Genomic DNA, 14,025 nt, shown 5'->3' on the forward strand with positions numbered 1-14,025 from the left:
GTGTTTTGTTGGCGGGAAAGGTGGATGAAACCTCTTCTGGTCCTTCCGGGCTGCTAAAAGATCCTTCTCTGCTGTCAGAGCTGCCTCTCCCATGCACAGTTCTCCTACCCAACCCCAGTTTGTGCGGCTTGCCTCATCCTGCTCCAGGTCAGCCCGTCTGAATTAGTAGGGGATATGCCCCCACAGGGGTCTCTTCCTCTTCTTTGTCTTCCCCGCCACCCCCGGCGGAGGAAGTTCCCAGGAAGAGGACTTGTAAGAGGAGACATCTCGACTCCCCTATGGAGTCTCTTACCGAGGACACGGATGATGATGAAGGGGACAGGTCCCCAGGATCTCCACCAGAGAACATCTCCTTTAGAGACATACTTGAGCTCCTCAAGGCCAAAGGCGGTTGGTCTACCTAAACCCCGTCCTCTGAGGAATCCTTTTTCCTGGAGGTTTTTGGTATGGGGCCGTCTACCTCCTAGGTGTTCCCTCCGCTGATCCTCTTATTGATCTTATGGCCAGCAGGGCCTGGAAGGAACCAGATACTGTGGAGCCAGTGCCCAAGAAAGCAGAAAAATTTTTGAGCCCTCCCCCAGACAGAACCTTTTGGTCCAAAGCTGCCCCGGTTTATGCTATTGTGGTGACCGCTGCCACCAGAAAGGAATTGGCAGAGCAGAGTTCTTCTGTCTATCTGCCCAATTGTGAGTCGAGGACCATGGACAGATTTGGAAAGCGGGTGTTCACTAAAGCTGCTTTCCGTCTGCGAGCTCTAAATTACTTGGCGCATTTACCCGTCTCCAGAGGGATTTGGTAAAAGAACTGTCTTCATCCCTCTCTGGGTCCATGTCTGAGGAGGAATTCAAGGCTATTTCTCCAAAGCTGTCAACCCTTCATTCTGTGGCGAATTCGTCCATGAGACTCATTTCCAAAGCTGCAGAAGGATCCTCACGGGCTGCGGGCTCAGGTATCGCTATTAGGCATCATGCATGGCTCCGCTTGAGCGGGTTTGCAGAGGCCTTCAAGACGTTTTTGTTAATGCCCACTTTGATAGTTCCACTCTTTTTGGTCCCACCGTGAAAGACACTTTGACCCGCAGTGAACAGGAAGGGGTATACCTTGTCTGCCATTGGGATCAGGTTTTCTGCTCCTAAGAGGTCCTTTTCCAAGACCCAGAAGGGGAGTAAGAAAATGTGGTTCAGGAAAGCACAGTCTCCCTTTCAGGATGTTCAGGAGGATTCCTCTTCCAGGGGACGGGGAAGAGGTTTCAATGGTACACGTCACCCGAGGGGCAGGGGAGGCCTACAAAACCAAGGTTCCAGGGAGCCCTTCTCTGAGTTATAACGTCCCTGAGGCGTTGCCCGACTGTCCTTCCCTGGAGGCAGTCAGTGGTCGATTATCGCTGCACCCCTTAGCCTGGGCAAGTATCACAAACGATCTGTGGGTGTTAGCAATTGTATCCAGGGGTTATTACATTCCCTTTTTGTAAACTCCCCCAAAATTCAGTCCTCTTCCAGACGTGCCACCCAACAAAAAGAGGCAGCCCGAAAGGAGGTCGTAAGCCTTCTTCAAAGACGAGTCATCCAGCAGGTCCCCGCAGGACAGAGAGGTTCAGGAACTTATTCCCACTTCTTTTTGGTTCCAAAGAAAACAGGGGACCTACATCCTATATTGGATCTCAGTCGAGTGAACCAATTTGGATGGTCACTGTACAGCCAGTTGTGCCTCGATTGCAATGACTGGATGTGCTCAGTAGACCTCCAGGACGCGTACTACCATGTAAAGATGGATCGACGGTCCAAGAGGTTTCTCCACTTTCGCTTAGGAGTTGATCATTTCCAGTTCCGGGCCCTGCCCTTTGGTCTCACCTCAGCCCCCTGGGTGTTCACCAAATGTATGGCGGTGATAGCAGCTCACCTCTAACTGCAGGGAATCCAAGTTTTCTCCTATTTTGACGATTGGCTCCTGACAGCCCCCACAAGGCATCAACTACTGGACAATATTCACTACGTTCTCTCCCTGTTCCATCGCCTGAGGATCACGGTGAACATTGCAAAATCCTCCCTGACTCCAACACAAAAATTGGAATTCATAGGCACTCTGTTGGATACCACCTCCCAGATTGCAACCTTACCTCCTCGAAGGGTGTCGCTTATTTGCGACCAGGTTCAGACCTTGCTGGAGCTAACCTGCTCTCCAGTCTCGCTCAATCTCAGGGCTCTAGGATCGATGGCTGCAGCCATTTATTTGGTTCTGATGGCTCGATGCCACACCAGTTCAGTGGTCAGCATGGCAGCATACTCTGTCTTTTCCCTTTTGGCTCACCTCGGTGTGTCACAAGCATCTGTTGTGGTGGATTCGATCTCCTAGTAGGCAGACTTTTCAGTACAGCAGCATCCACCCCCTATGGGAATAGAACCCGCAGCCTTCTGCATCAAAAGCAAGTACACTACCTGTTGTGCTATTTACAGTTTCGTTCCTCCGACTCCTGTGGCAACAGTCACCTTGGACGCTTCTGTCCTGGGCTGGGGGAGTATTTCCAGGGACAGACAATACAAGGGACTTGGTCGCCTGCGGAGACCAAACTACACATCAGCATTCTGTAGATGAGAGCAGTCCTTTTATTGTTGCAAACCTTCTAAGACTGCCTTCCTCACAGGAAGATTACGGTTCTGTCAGACACCATGACTGTTGTGTGGTATATAAACAAGCAAGGGTGCACACGTTCTTATCTGCTGTGTTGTGAGGCCATGAGGGTCTGGGAGTGGGCGATGGCCACGGGGCTCTTTCTCATTGCAATGCACATTCCTGGAGCATCCAACATGTTGGCAGACAAACTGAGCAGGGCTATATTGACTCTTCACGAGTGGTCCTTGAATCCAGTGGTGGCTTAACACATCTTCCATCAGTGGGGTTATCTGAGCTGCGATCTGTTTGCATCTCCTCTCAACCACAAATGCAGCAACGTCTTTGCATTGATCCCCCCAGAGGGGGAATCCCCCAGGGATGCACTCTCCCACAATTGACCTCCAGGTCTCCTGTACGCCTTTCCTCCGTTACCCCTAATCCCCAGAGTACTTCAGAAAGCCAGATGCCTCCAGAGTCAAATTATCCTCATTGCCCCCTTTTGGCCTCGGCAGGTTTGCTTCCCCCTTCTACGGTCTCATTTGAGGCATCCACTCTGGGTGCTCGATCCAGTTCTAGATCTGCTATCTCATCCTTCTCTTCTACCGCTCCTGAATCTTCAGACCATATGTCTGACAGCATAGTATGTCCACTTCCAGTGATTTTGGCCAAGTCCAGGCTAGCTTCACTGGTGAAGGAGATTATTCTTGCTTTCCAGAGGTCTTCTACCAGAGAAGTTTATTCCAGTAAATGGTAGAGGTTTGTGGTTTGGGTGAAGAATAAGAATTTAGACCCCTTCTCCGCCCCTGTTCCTGAAATTCTTCTCTTCTTGACTTCTCTCTTTAAAGAAGGCGCTAGTTTTTCCACTATTAAGGTACAGTTGGCAGCCATTTCAGATTTTCACCTTGGTGGTGATTCGACCTTTTCTGCATGCCTCTGTAAGGCCTTTTGGCCTCCTGTTAAACATCCTTCTCCTCCATGGGATTTGACTTTGGTGCTTCAGTCTTTAACAAAGCCTCCCTTTGAACCAGCGGCTTCGTGCAATATTAAATTTCTCTCCTGGTAGACTGCCTTTTTAGTGGCAATTACTTCGGCAGAGAGAGTCTCGGAGCTGCAAGCTCTTACTGTCAAGCCACCCTATTTAATTTTCCACAAGGACAGAGTGTCTCTAAAGCCTGATCCATCCTTCATGCCTAAAGTGGCTTTATCAGCGAATATCAACCAATGTATTCACTTACCAGTATTTTCCCTAACCTTTCCAATAAAGGGTAATATTATCTGCACATATGAGACGTTCATCGTCAACTTCGCTTTTATTTACATCGAACACGAGAATTTAGATGTTCATACCAACTATTTGTGGCCTTCTCTGTTAATAGAAAAGGCAGGGTATTTCAAAAGTCACGATTTCCCGTTGGATTTCGCAATGTATTTCCTTTATTTATTCTTCAGAGGGCATTTCCTTAGCCACACCAGTGAGGGCTCATTCAACCAGGGCAGTTTCTACTTCCATTGCCTTTGCACATCGTCAGTCTTTAGATGACATTTGTGCGGCAGCAACGTGGTCTTCTCCCCACGTTTGTTTCCCACTATAAGTTGGATTTGATTTCCAGAGGAAGTGCTTCATTTGACTCCACCTTTCTTCGGCCTGTCCTTCCTTGAGACCTCCCAGGATTTAGGTAGCTGTGGATTCTGACCCTAACGTGAGGAATGGTGACTAGATAACATCAGATTTATAGTTATGTACTTACCATAACTTGACATCTGTGTTATCTGTAGTCACCATTCATCACGATCCCACCCGCCCAGCCCCCTGTCTGGAAGATTGGTTGGATTTGGAGGTTCTATTTGGTTTCTATGTTTTATCTGTCTTCCTTCCTTGAGTAAACTCGATCTGAGAGAGTGTAGGGCAGCAGAGCATTATAGGAGGGGAGGAGCTTAAGTAAAGCTGTGTTCTGAGTATGCCAGCTCAGAGCTGATATCTGATCCAAGACCCTAACGTGATGAATGGTGACTACAGATAACACAGATGCCAAGTTATGGTAAGTACATAACTATAATTTCTTTCCTCCCAACTGTTCCACGTGAGTACTCTCCAGTTAAGATTAGTAGAGATGCCCATCCCTACACCTTGAACTGAGAGTTGTCACTGAAAACCTGCCACTTTTTTTCCTTTTGTACCTCCCATTTCTGTGGCATTGAACTTTTCTTTCAAGAAAGCACTGCTCATTGTGGTCATATCCTCTGGTAGGAAGTGTGGACTCCCAGTCACAGTCTTAAGGACAGTGACAAACAGTTGTCAGTCTTTCCTTCTGGCTCGATGTGGATTCCCTTTAAGATGGGCAAGTTTACCATATGTTAACAATGTAGGTGCCAAGTCTTGATTTATATTAGCAGAAGACTACTGGCTGGTAGGAAAAGGTGTACTCTCAGGTGTGGAAGACAAAAAGTCAATGAATACCATAAGCATGCATCGTCTCGGGTATATGATATGTCTGTCCCTGAACATGTGAACTTCATAAAAAGATACAAATTAATAGGTAAAATGGTAAACTCATCCAAAGCACCCATGAATTTGGATCCTCTTAAATCAGTTGACAAGCTCTCTGCTACTTTTTGCATAATTAGGGTTTTTGAAGTGGGATCTTTACTACATATTCATCTCTTAGAAACACATTTTTTTTGTCCCATTGTGTACTATTTCCAGGAAATTTATTTAAGCATCTGTGCCATTGGAAGTGCACATGCATTGTGTGTCTGCATTTAACATAACTTGGTGTACAAGTTGATCAGTAGTATTCAAAGTTGCACCCTCATCACCTTTGAGGATAGCAGTTCTCATAATAGTCCTTTGTGCCCTGACTGGCTCATCATTCAGCTTTCTGAACTTTGTATAACTGCATTTTGTTAGATTAGCTTGCTGTAAAAAGTCTTGAAGGTATCTTATAGTGTAAATGTTATGGACATTAATTTTTAGAGCATCTGGAATAAATATTATTGGTTAAATCAGTGAGTCTGTTTTGTTTGTATACTGATATGCTAATTTCTTTTTGGCTAGTGGCTGGGAAAGGCAAGTCTTTACTTCTAACTCTCTACACTGCATTTTTATTTATATGACCAGGTAGTGTGGAAGTCTAAAAGTAGTCTTGCAAGTTAATTTGTTTCATTGAATTGCAGATGGTTTGAAACCCCATCACAAGTGTTCTATCATGCAGCAAATGAGCATGGAGGAAAAGAGGTGTACCCAGGGCATTGTCTCTGGCATGGCTGTGAACCTTTTCCTCGACAGCGATTCTCCTTCATCACTCATTTACAGGTATATTAAATTTTTTCTCTTGCGGTTGAATGTTTTTGTTGACAAAAGGGAGTATGCTGTTATATATGCAGATAGGTCTGTATGTGTGTGTATTGTATATGAAATACAGACATGCGCGCGCACTTGTTATAAATGTATACATGCCCAGAGGTAGGTGTTAGATTATGTTACAAAGAAGTAATGCATCATTGGAAATGTTTGTAAATGCCAGTAGAGGGTTTACACAGGGGGTAGTTGACAACTGTAATTGATTTTATGTTATAACTTTGTTAATAATAATCCTGTTGTTAACCAGGTAGGCCCACTGGAGAGAATCCCTTTTCCGGGGCAACACAGGAGCAATATCTGGTTTAGTGACTTGCTCAAGGTCACATGGTAGGCAAATGAGAGCTGATGGAATCAAACCCTGTGCCACAGGAACTACAGCTCACAACCTTAACATCTGCATCAACTGCCAGACAAATTTTAGTGCACGTTATAGGTGTTAGCGTTGTTTTTATACCTGCAAAGTCTCAGTATCGTATAAAAATTGAATAAGGCTGTCCTTTTATTAAACTTATTGTATACTTGTTTATTTTGCAGGATAAGCACTGTTCACGGGAAGCTCTGCTTGCTGCTTTAAAACAGGAGGAGCAGGCACAAACTGGGAATCAAAAATCTTCCAAGTAAGGCACTATTTTGATGAATTTGCTGATAAAATTGTTTGGCACTTCCAAATGTATCCCTTATTCATGACTTCCAGTGACTGTGCTGTAACAAGTATATGTGCTCCCAAGTTGCTTGAAGGTGGTTTCATGAAACATGTTTTTTTGCCATTGTGAGTAAATGTAAGTCTGGGTAGTTGTTGACCCTGGCAGAAAAATAAAAATAAGGTGAGTAATCAAACTTAAAGAATCACTTTTTTTAAGGGTATTGAAATTCAGTATAGTTAGCAAAGAGCAAGTATTATATATCAACTTGAAGTCTGTGGCAAGAGCTGATCTCAAAGATTCTTTTCAAAGTGATATTATTAAGGTAAGCTTGAAGGTTGCTAGTTGTATAGCTAAAGAACGTGAATCGGAAATGGAGGCTATGAATTCATTCACACACACATGCACACACCACTGAAAAACTATTGAAAGAATGTTTTGTCCTAAAGAAGTATTGAAAGATAATCAAGTGGACTTAGAAGACAGGATCAGCAGAAAAAACATTTGCATTATAGGTATTCCAAAAAAAAAAAAAAAAACGATCTGGCTAGTTTTCACACATGCAGGAAAAATTGTCAACTTAGACTGGTTTGCATAATGGACATGTGTAGGTAGAAGAGAACTTTGGATTGTTTCTATGGGGTTCTGAGGGAATAATTAAATGCCATGTATTTTGGTAAGGTCAGACATTTCTAATCTTAACGGCTACTTTCTGTGTTTGTTGTAGAATCAGGGAAAGAAATGTTAGTCTGTGTTAATTGGGTGCTTTTTGATAACTATTGCTCATATATAAGGAGGCAGCTTCTTGTCCCTGTGAGGGGTGCACAAAGAGCAAAAACTTTAATTTTGATTATACTACCCAGCAATGTTTTGAGCATTTTTCCAGTTGGATTTTGGATACTTACTGATGCACAGGAAGGTATATGAGTAATTTGAGAGTATGATCCATAAGGAAGGGAAGAAAAAAGTGGAACTGAACAAATTGCATTGAATCAAGGAGCTTGAAAGAGTTGAGAAGTTGCAGCTCATGACTGAATAAATTAGAACAATTTAGAAAATCAGTGCAAGTTGAGATTTTGGATACTTTTAGAAATTGCTACAGAATCAAATGACTTGAGTATAGTAGAACCACGAATGCAAGACATGTGAAGAATAAGTGACTTGGTGTAATCTAGGAATTGCAGTATTATCTTTCCTTTTGAGTGAACTGAACCCGATAAGTTTGTACTTCATTATTGTGTATGTCTGTGTATGTTTGGTTTACAAATTGGAAATGTATTCATTGTGTCTTATTGAAGGTGTCTGGGATAGCCCTTCCCTCCTTGAAAAATGCACTAAATTTAGAAGATGTGCTTGTTGACTGCTTATTGGATAAGATGGGAGGACACTCACTGGGCTTGACTGTATATTTGCTAGCTGGGAAGATTGTTATAGTACTGACCAGTAAGAACTGGTGATGTCAATGAAGTATCTGAGTTATGATCAGTGAATTCTTGGGTGATGGAGGGGCTGGGATTATCGTCATTTAGAATTGTTTTAATATTATGTTAGCTAGCTGTATTGGCAAGAATTTGAAGTGCTAGATGGTTATTTACTTCTTAAAGGTAATGTTTTTGTTGTGTCAATTTAATTCAAGAAATGTTTCAAATTTCATATGCAGTTTTACATGTATGTTTTGCTGGGCTAGTTTGCCGTTAGTTCATCAGCTTCTGTTGAAGAAGCAATTGGTGCTCTATAAGAACTATGAAAGGATCCAAAATTTTTATGAATGTTTGCTTTTGAATAATGCCCGAAGGGCCACAAAGATGCCATTCTTGATGGATATCAGATGTGTTCCATAGTATGGAAAGCAAATGATTGAATTACTTCATTACGAAAAGCCTTGTGTTTTTTAAAGAAAACTTAAACCCTGGTTAGCTGCCTTAAACTAGAAACATTTTCAAGCTGCTGAGCATTGTTTATTAATTAGATTATACTGGTATGGGAAGCAACCACTTCCTTTTGAGAGGTTAGGAAAGGAGGATTGATGTAATTAATATCAAGATACTTGGTACAGGCAGGCTACCAAATTTTGAAGGCAGGCGTTTGCTTTTGTTCTAACCAAGAAAAAACTTGGATCATTTGAGAAATAATAAAAAAATATGTTTTTGACTTAGCCTGCTGAATCAGACAAAGTTAAACAGCTGATACAGAAAAGGGTAGTAAAGGTCATGCAGCCCATTAATTCTGAGACTTCTCCAGTCTACAGTCCTTGAGCCTTGACACATCATGTTTTGACTGCTGCCAGTGTCAGGGATAAAAATAAGATCTTATTTATTCAGTCTGTCCGAACTGATGTGCTGGTCCTCGAGGACGACTGATTGGCATGTTGGTCCTCAAGTCACTGTTTGGATCCAGTCCAACAGAAATATAGTTTTCCAGCCTTGAGCCCCTTTAAGAATTCTTCCCATAATGCACCTGTCTCCGTATGTAGCTCAGATCTCGTTTGCCACCTTCGTGACTAGAAGTGCGATCTGTAGCAGATAACATAATGCTGTATTTTGTTCAAATTTGTTTATATTGTTAGCATATACTAGTATCTTCTCTCTGGCACTATTTTTGGTATCCTCTTTTGGAGTTTTCTTGTCAAAGTTCTCAGTCACCTTTCTTGGCATCTGTCATTTTCCTTCCCTTATTCTTTATAGCAGTGTAGTCAGTGTGCTGTTAGTTATCCTAATCTTAGTGCCATTGTACGTGGTCAGTGTGCTGTCAGTTATAGTAATTAGAGTGTAGTCATTAACATTTATTATGAAGAGTGTTAGCTTTAATGACTTTTTGAAAGTTTGCTCTGCACTTCATTTTACTGTTTCCTAGTGTGTGATACAGAGTTTGATACGTTTTAGTTTATTTGGTGTGTTGTTGACTTAACGTTCTGTGTGAAATGGAAAAGCAGACAAGCTTAAAGTGTATTAAATGTGAACATAAGATCTCTCCCCTGGATCTTCATGATTTATGTGTTGTATGGCTTGAGGTCCTTCACTTCTCTATTCCCTGTGATTTGAATCCAGAGCTGTAGCAGATCAGAGGAATAAGCTTATTCTCAAAGGCCGCCTCATGCCATATCCAGAGCCTGTAAAAATTAACAAGTGTACTGAAAAATCTTCAAACCATAAGGCACCTGATCCAAAAAGAAGTCTGGAGATTTCTATTCCATCTCCGGCTCCAGAGGTTCCTAAGCTGAAGGAGCATAGGGCACTTACCCCCACCTACAATCATCTTCCAAATACACAAGTAATGCATTCACTTACAATTCAGAACTTTCCTTTAGAAAAATGGCTTGTGACATATTAGAGTTTGCCATGTCAGAGTAATCCTTCATGTCTTGCATCCAGGGCAAATTTGGATCTTCCGTCTGCTGGAGTGGGCTCTTCAGATCTGTTGGAGGTAGACACGACCTTCCAGGTGCTAGGGAGGACCATTTTTTCAAACGAGAGTGGAGTCACAGTTCCTCCTGATGACTCCTCGTTTATCTTTTATTCTGCTCTGGCATTCACAGGTCTGAGTCATTCTATTGACCACAAACTCACTGCCCAGGAGCAGATGCAGCCCACTGAGGATTCAGGAGATTCATCCCCTGAACTTCAGAAGAAGAAAGCATGTAAGAGGAAATGCATAGACTCCCCCCTTCAGAGTCTCCCACATCATATACTGACTCAGAGGATAGAGAGGAATGTCCTTTATCAGTATTGCAGTATTCCTTACAAAAGGGATATCCTGCCGAACTTAGCTGTATGTCCGGCCAGCATACCAAATCCTTAGACCCTTCCACTCACCATACATAGACATAAATCCTATCTCCAGTATATAAGGTACATAAGAGATGTACAGGCGCCCAGTCCAGAGAACAACTTTGCCACCGGTCCAAACACTGCCTTTTGAATTTAGTCTGTCAAGTTGTTCATATTGTTTCTGCTACCCAGACTAAAACAGAAAAGTACCCCAGTGAAGACTTTCCCTGGTTTCTTTTTGTTGGCTTACCTTTTTATATTTCTTCCAGAAAGGGGAAAAGTTAGTTTGAGAGGCATATTCCCCATAAAGATGGACTCAACAAATGCTTTTGCCTAGATACAGAGCACAGTCACACTCGGTGGGCTATTTGTCAGGCTTTTGTACCAAAGACCCTTCATAGCCATATGTCCTTCTTTTCTGTTTGCCTAGAGAACCAGTATCTGAAGTTGTTTGCTGAGGGAACTATGGCTTCTGAATTTGCCCGCCCAGAAGTTCAGATACCTCTTAAGTCCACAAAGGTACGTTCAGAGATTTTGTTTGCTGTCCAGACAGTGCTGGGTATCTGTCTGGTCAGATGAAGAACCCAAGGAATGTCTGCCATCAACTTTCTCTGTTGTGACCTAGTTGGAGACCGACATTGAGTTGTTTTTCCAGACATCTACCAAGGCAGAGCATATATCTGCTAGAGATGAGAAGGAGGGGCATGGCTGATTATTTTGGAAGGGTCTATCTAGAGGGATTCTCCAGGTACTTGTTAGGGAAGAAGTTCCTGGTTCCCTCATTGAAGTCAGACAGGGCTCTGAACCACCTAAGCTTGTTAAATCAGAGGTTTCTCTTAAGAAAAAAAACAGAAGTCAAAGCATGTATCCCCTGTGGCCAAGGATCTCTATAAAGAGTGACAGGATTTCACTCGTAGCTTTTTTAAGGCTCTTATGGCCTTAAATCACACCCAGCAATGAGTTATCTGCCTTCGGTTGTTCCTTTTGCTTTCACTCCCTCTAAAAGACTTAGGGAGTCTGACTCTTCTGATGAAGATGTGAAATTGGATTCTGGTTAAGAGTCCGTTGCATATTCTTCTCAGATCCATTCTCTTGCTGTAGTGTCAGAGGATGAGGATTCCACTTCTCTGAATTCCCCTGTTAAGGAGCTTTATTTTGGTGACACCATTGTAAAGAAGAAGAGAGGTTTTTATTTGAAGATGTTTCTGGTTCCCAAGAAGGAGGGCTCTTGGATGCCCATTTTGGATCACTCCTTTCTCAAAACGTTTCTAAGAGTCCCTTCTTTAAAAATGTTGTATGTTCTTCGTCTTTCACTGTTGCAGTCATTACATTTGGGTTATCTGCATGCAGGTAGCCCTCAGTCGGCCTGATTAACAAAGTCTTGGGTCCTGCGTCGGTTGCTGTCCCTTCTTCCATAACGTCAGGTCGTCAGGGGTATAAAACATGCAGCTGACGCCATTACATCAGTCTTTCTTGCCGTGCAGAGAACGAAGCAGAATCAGTTCGCAAGTGCCGGTCGGCCGACTCCTGAAATTTTCATTTTCAGAACCGAAGTCTTCAACTAAAGCTAAGTACCCCGTTGGGGAAACTTTTTCTGGCTCCTTACCGATGTCAGTAAAAGTTAATAATTGCATTACTTGTGGAAAGCAAATAACTCATAAAAATTTTCATTCGTACTGTATTCCTTGCCTAGGCCCTGACCACGACGTACCTTGCTGTCGGTTTTGTGCCTTATTTAATCAGCGCACTATCTGTCGTTGCCTCTAAATATTTTGGTTCTCGGTTTAATTATACAGAAATGTCTGGTATGCCACGAGATGCTTCACCTGTGGAACCCGCGGATGTCTCTACCTTGGATGGGTGTGGAGCTGCTGTGCAGGCACCGGCTTCTGAGAGTGTATTCAGGCCTACAGACTTGCATATTAAACCGATTCCACCTTCTATTCTAAGGCCTAAATCTCGATCTATGTCTAAAAAACTGACGCCCAGGCCACATGTTCAAGCCCCTATGCCTAAAAAACAAATGATCAAAATGGCTGAAGATCTTATTACTCTTATCAGGGGTAGTCAACCCCCCCTTTCTAAGAGGCCTAGGACTGAGCTTGACTATGAATCTTAAGATCAGGACTCTGTTTCCTCCAATGACCTGGATTTGTCCATACTTATGAGATTTCTGATGCAGAGGATTCCATTCCCTCTGCTTCCCCCCCTGAGGACCTTTCTTTTGGGGAACTTTACATACCTTAAGGGAGCATTTCCACTGGGAAAGTCAGGAATTTTCTGAATCTAAAAAGAGGCTTAGGGATTTCCTTCTTTTACCTCAGCATTGGTCTTTGGCTATACCTCCTGTACTAGACATTGTTGATGTGTTTTCGGAATCCAGTATGGCCCCAGGTTCCCTGCCTCCGGCTCCTAGTAAACCTGACATATACTACAGGGTTCCTGAGTCCCACAAGTTCCTTTTCAAAAATCCTGTTGCAGATCCCGAAACCATTTCTCTGGGGCCCAAGGGCATTAAGGTTTCTACTGCTAAAAATCCTAGTCCTTCTGATAGAGACTCCAGGGCGCTGGATAGATGAGGTAAAAAGGTTTATACTTCTGCAACCTTGGCAGTCAAGCTTTAAACTGCCAATTTCATATGCTAAAATATCAACAGCATATTATGGGACTGCTTAAACAGAAAATTATGTTGATTTCTGACTGGAAAATAAAGATTTACAGGATTTATTGCATTCTGCTGAACACGTTGGAAAACATACTTTGCAATGTGGTTTTGATTCTTTAGAGGCCTCTTGCAGGGCTGCTGTTACTGGGTCTGTGCTTAGAAGGCATGCTTGGCTTAAGGAGCAATCTCTTCCTGATCATGTTAAAGCCAAAATTGTTGGATGCTCCTTTAAATCAGGATCGCCTGTTTGGCAATAAGGCTGAAGAAGTTCTAAAAAAGATGGAAGATAAGGCTAAATCTATGCCAACTTCTTACAAGTGCAACCTCCAAGATTTAGTAGGCACTGGCCTACTAAGAATTGGTCCTTTCCAGCTCCTTCCAGATCCACTCAAGCCAAACCCAGACACACCAAAATCACCAGGTTTCAGTCCCAAGGGACTCTCAGAACTAAGCAATGGGGGGCCTCCACTTCCAAATCTGGAAATAACAAGACACCCCCCTATGGTAACCAGTCTCAATGACTTTCCTTTAAAATTGCCAGGCACTTACCTTTCAGTCACCCCTTGGGGGGGGGGGGGGGGTTGCTCTTCATGCAAAAAACAGGGAACTCGTAACCCAGAACAAATAGGTTTTAAATACAGTGTCCCAGGGATACAGATTTCATTTCCACACGTTGCCAACACCAAACGGGTGGCCAGACCTGCCCACAAATCAGTGAGCAGAGGTTCAGAAACAAGTATTTTATTTATTTATTTATTTATTTTATTTTACATTTGTTGACCAGGCTAGTCTAACTGGATACATGTCCATTTTCAGTAGAGGCCCGGGGAGAAAAGCTTCACTTTAAACTAAATAAATCAAGACAAACAAAAGTCAATGCAATATATAAAGTGCATATACTTGAGGAATTTCTTCATCAACTTGAGTTATACAGTACTAAAAATATACAGATTGTGACTACTGAGTTTAATAAGGTAAAAT

At 42.9% G+C, this 14,025-nt stretch overlaps 1 protein-coding gene across 1 annotated transcript in view; it reads left to right on the top strand.

Annotated features, from left to right (window-relative positions):
* LOC122793957 (AT-rich interactive domain-containing protein 2-like) overlaps positions 1 to 14,025 on the top strand; it is a 703,595-nt gene that overhangs the window by 258,504 nt on the left and 431,066 nt on the right. The window contains exons 2-3 of the mRNA XM_044062006.1: positions 5,785 to 5,923; positions 6,506 to 6,588. Coding sequence (XP_043917941.1) covers positions 5,785 to 5,923; positions 6,506 to 6,588 — 222 coding nt within the window. The remainder of the gene's footprint in view (positions 1 to 5,784; positions 5,924 to 6,505; positions 6,589 to 14,025) is intronic.

Source organism: Protopterus annectens, chromosome 2.part1, assembly GCF_019279795.1.
Source record: "Protopterus annectens isolate FY-2018-M chromosome 2.part1, PAN1.0, whole genome shotgun sequence".
Taxonomy (NCBI): domain Eukaryota; kingdom Metazoa; phylum Chordata; order Ceratodontiformes; family Protopteridae; genus Protopterus; species Protopterus annectens.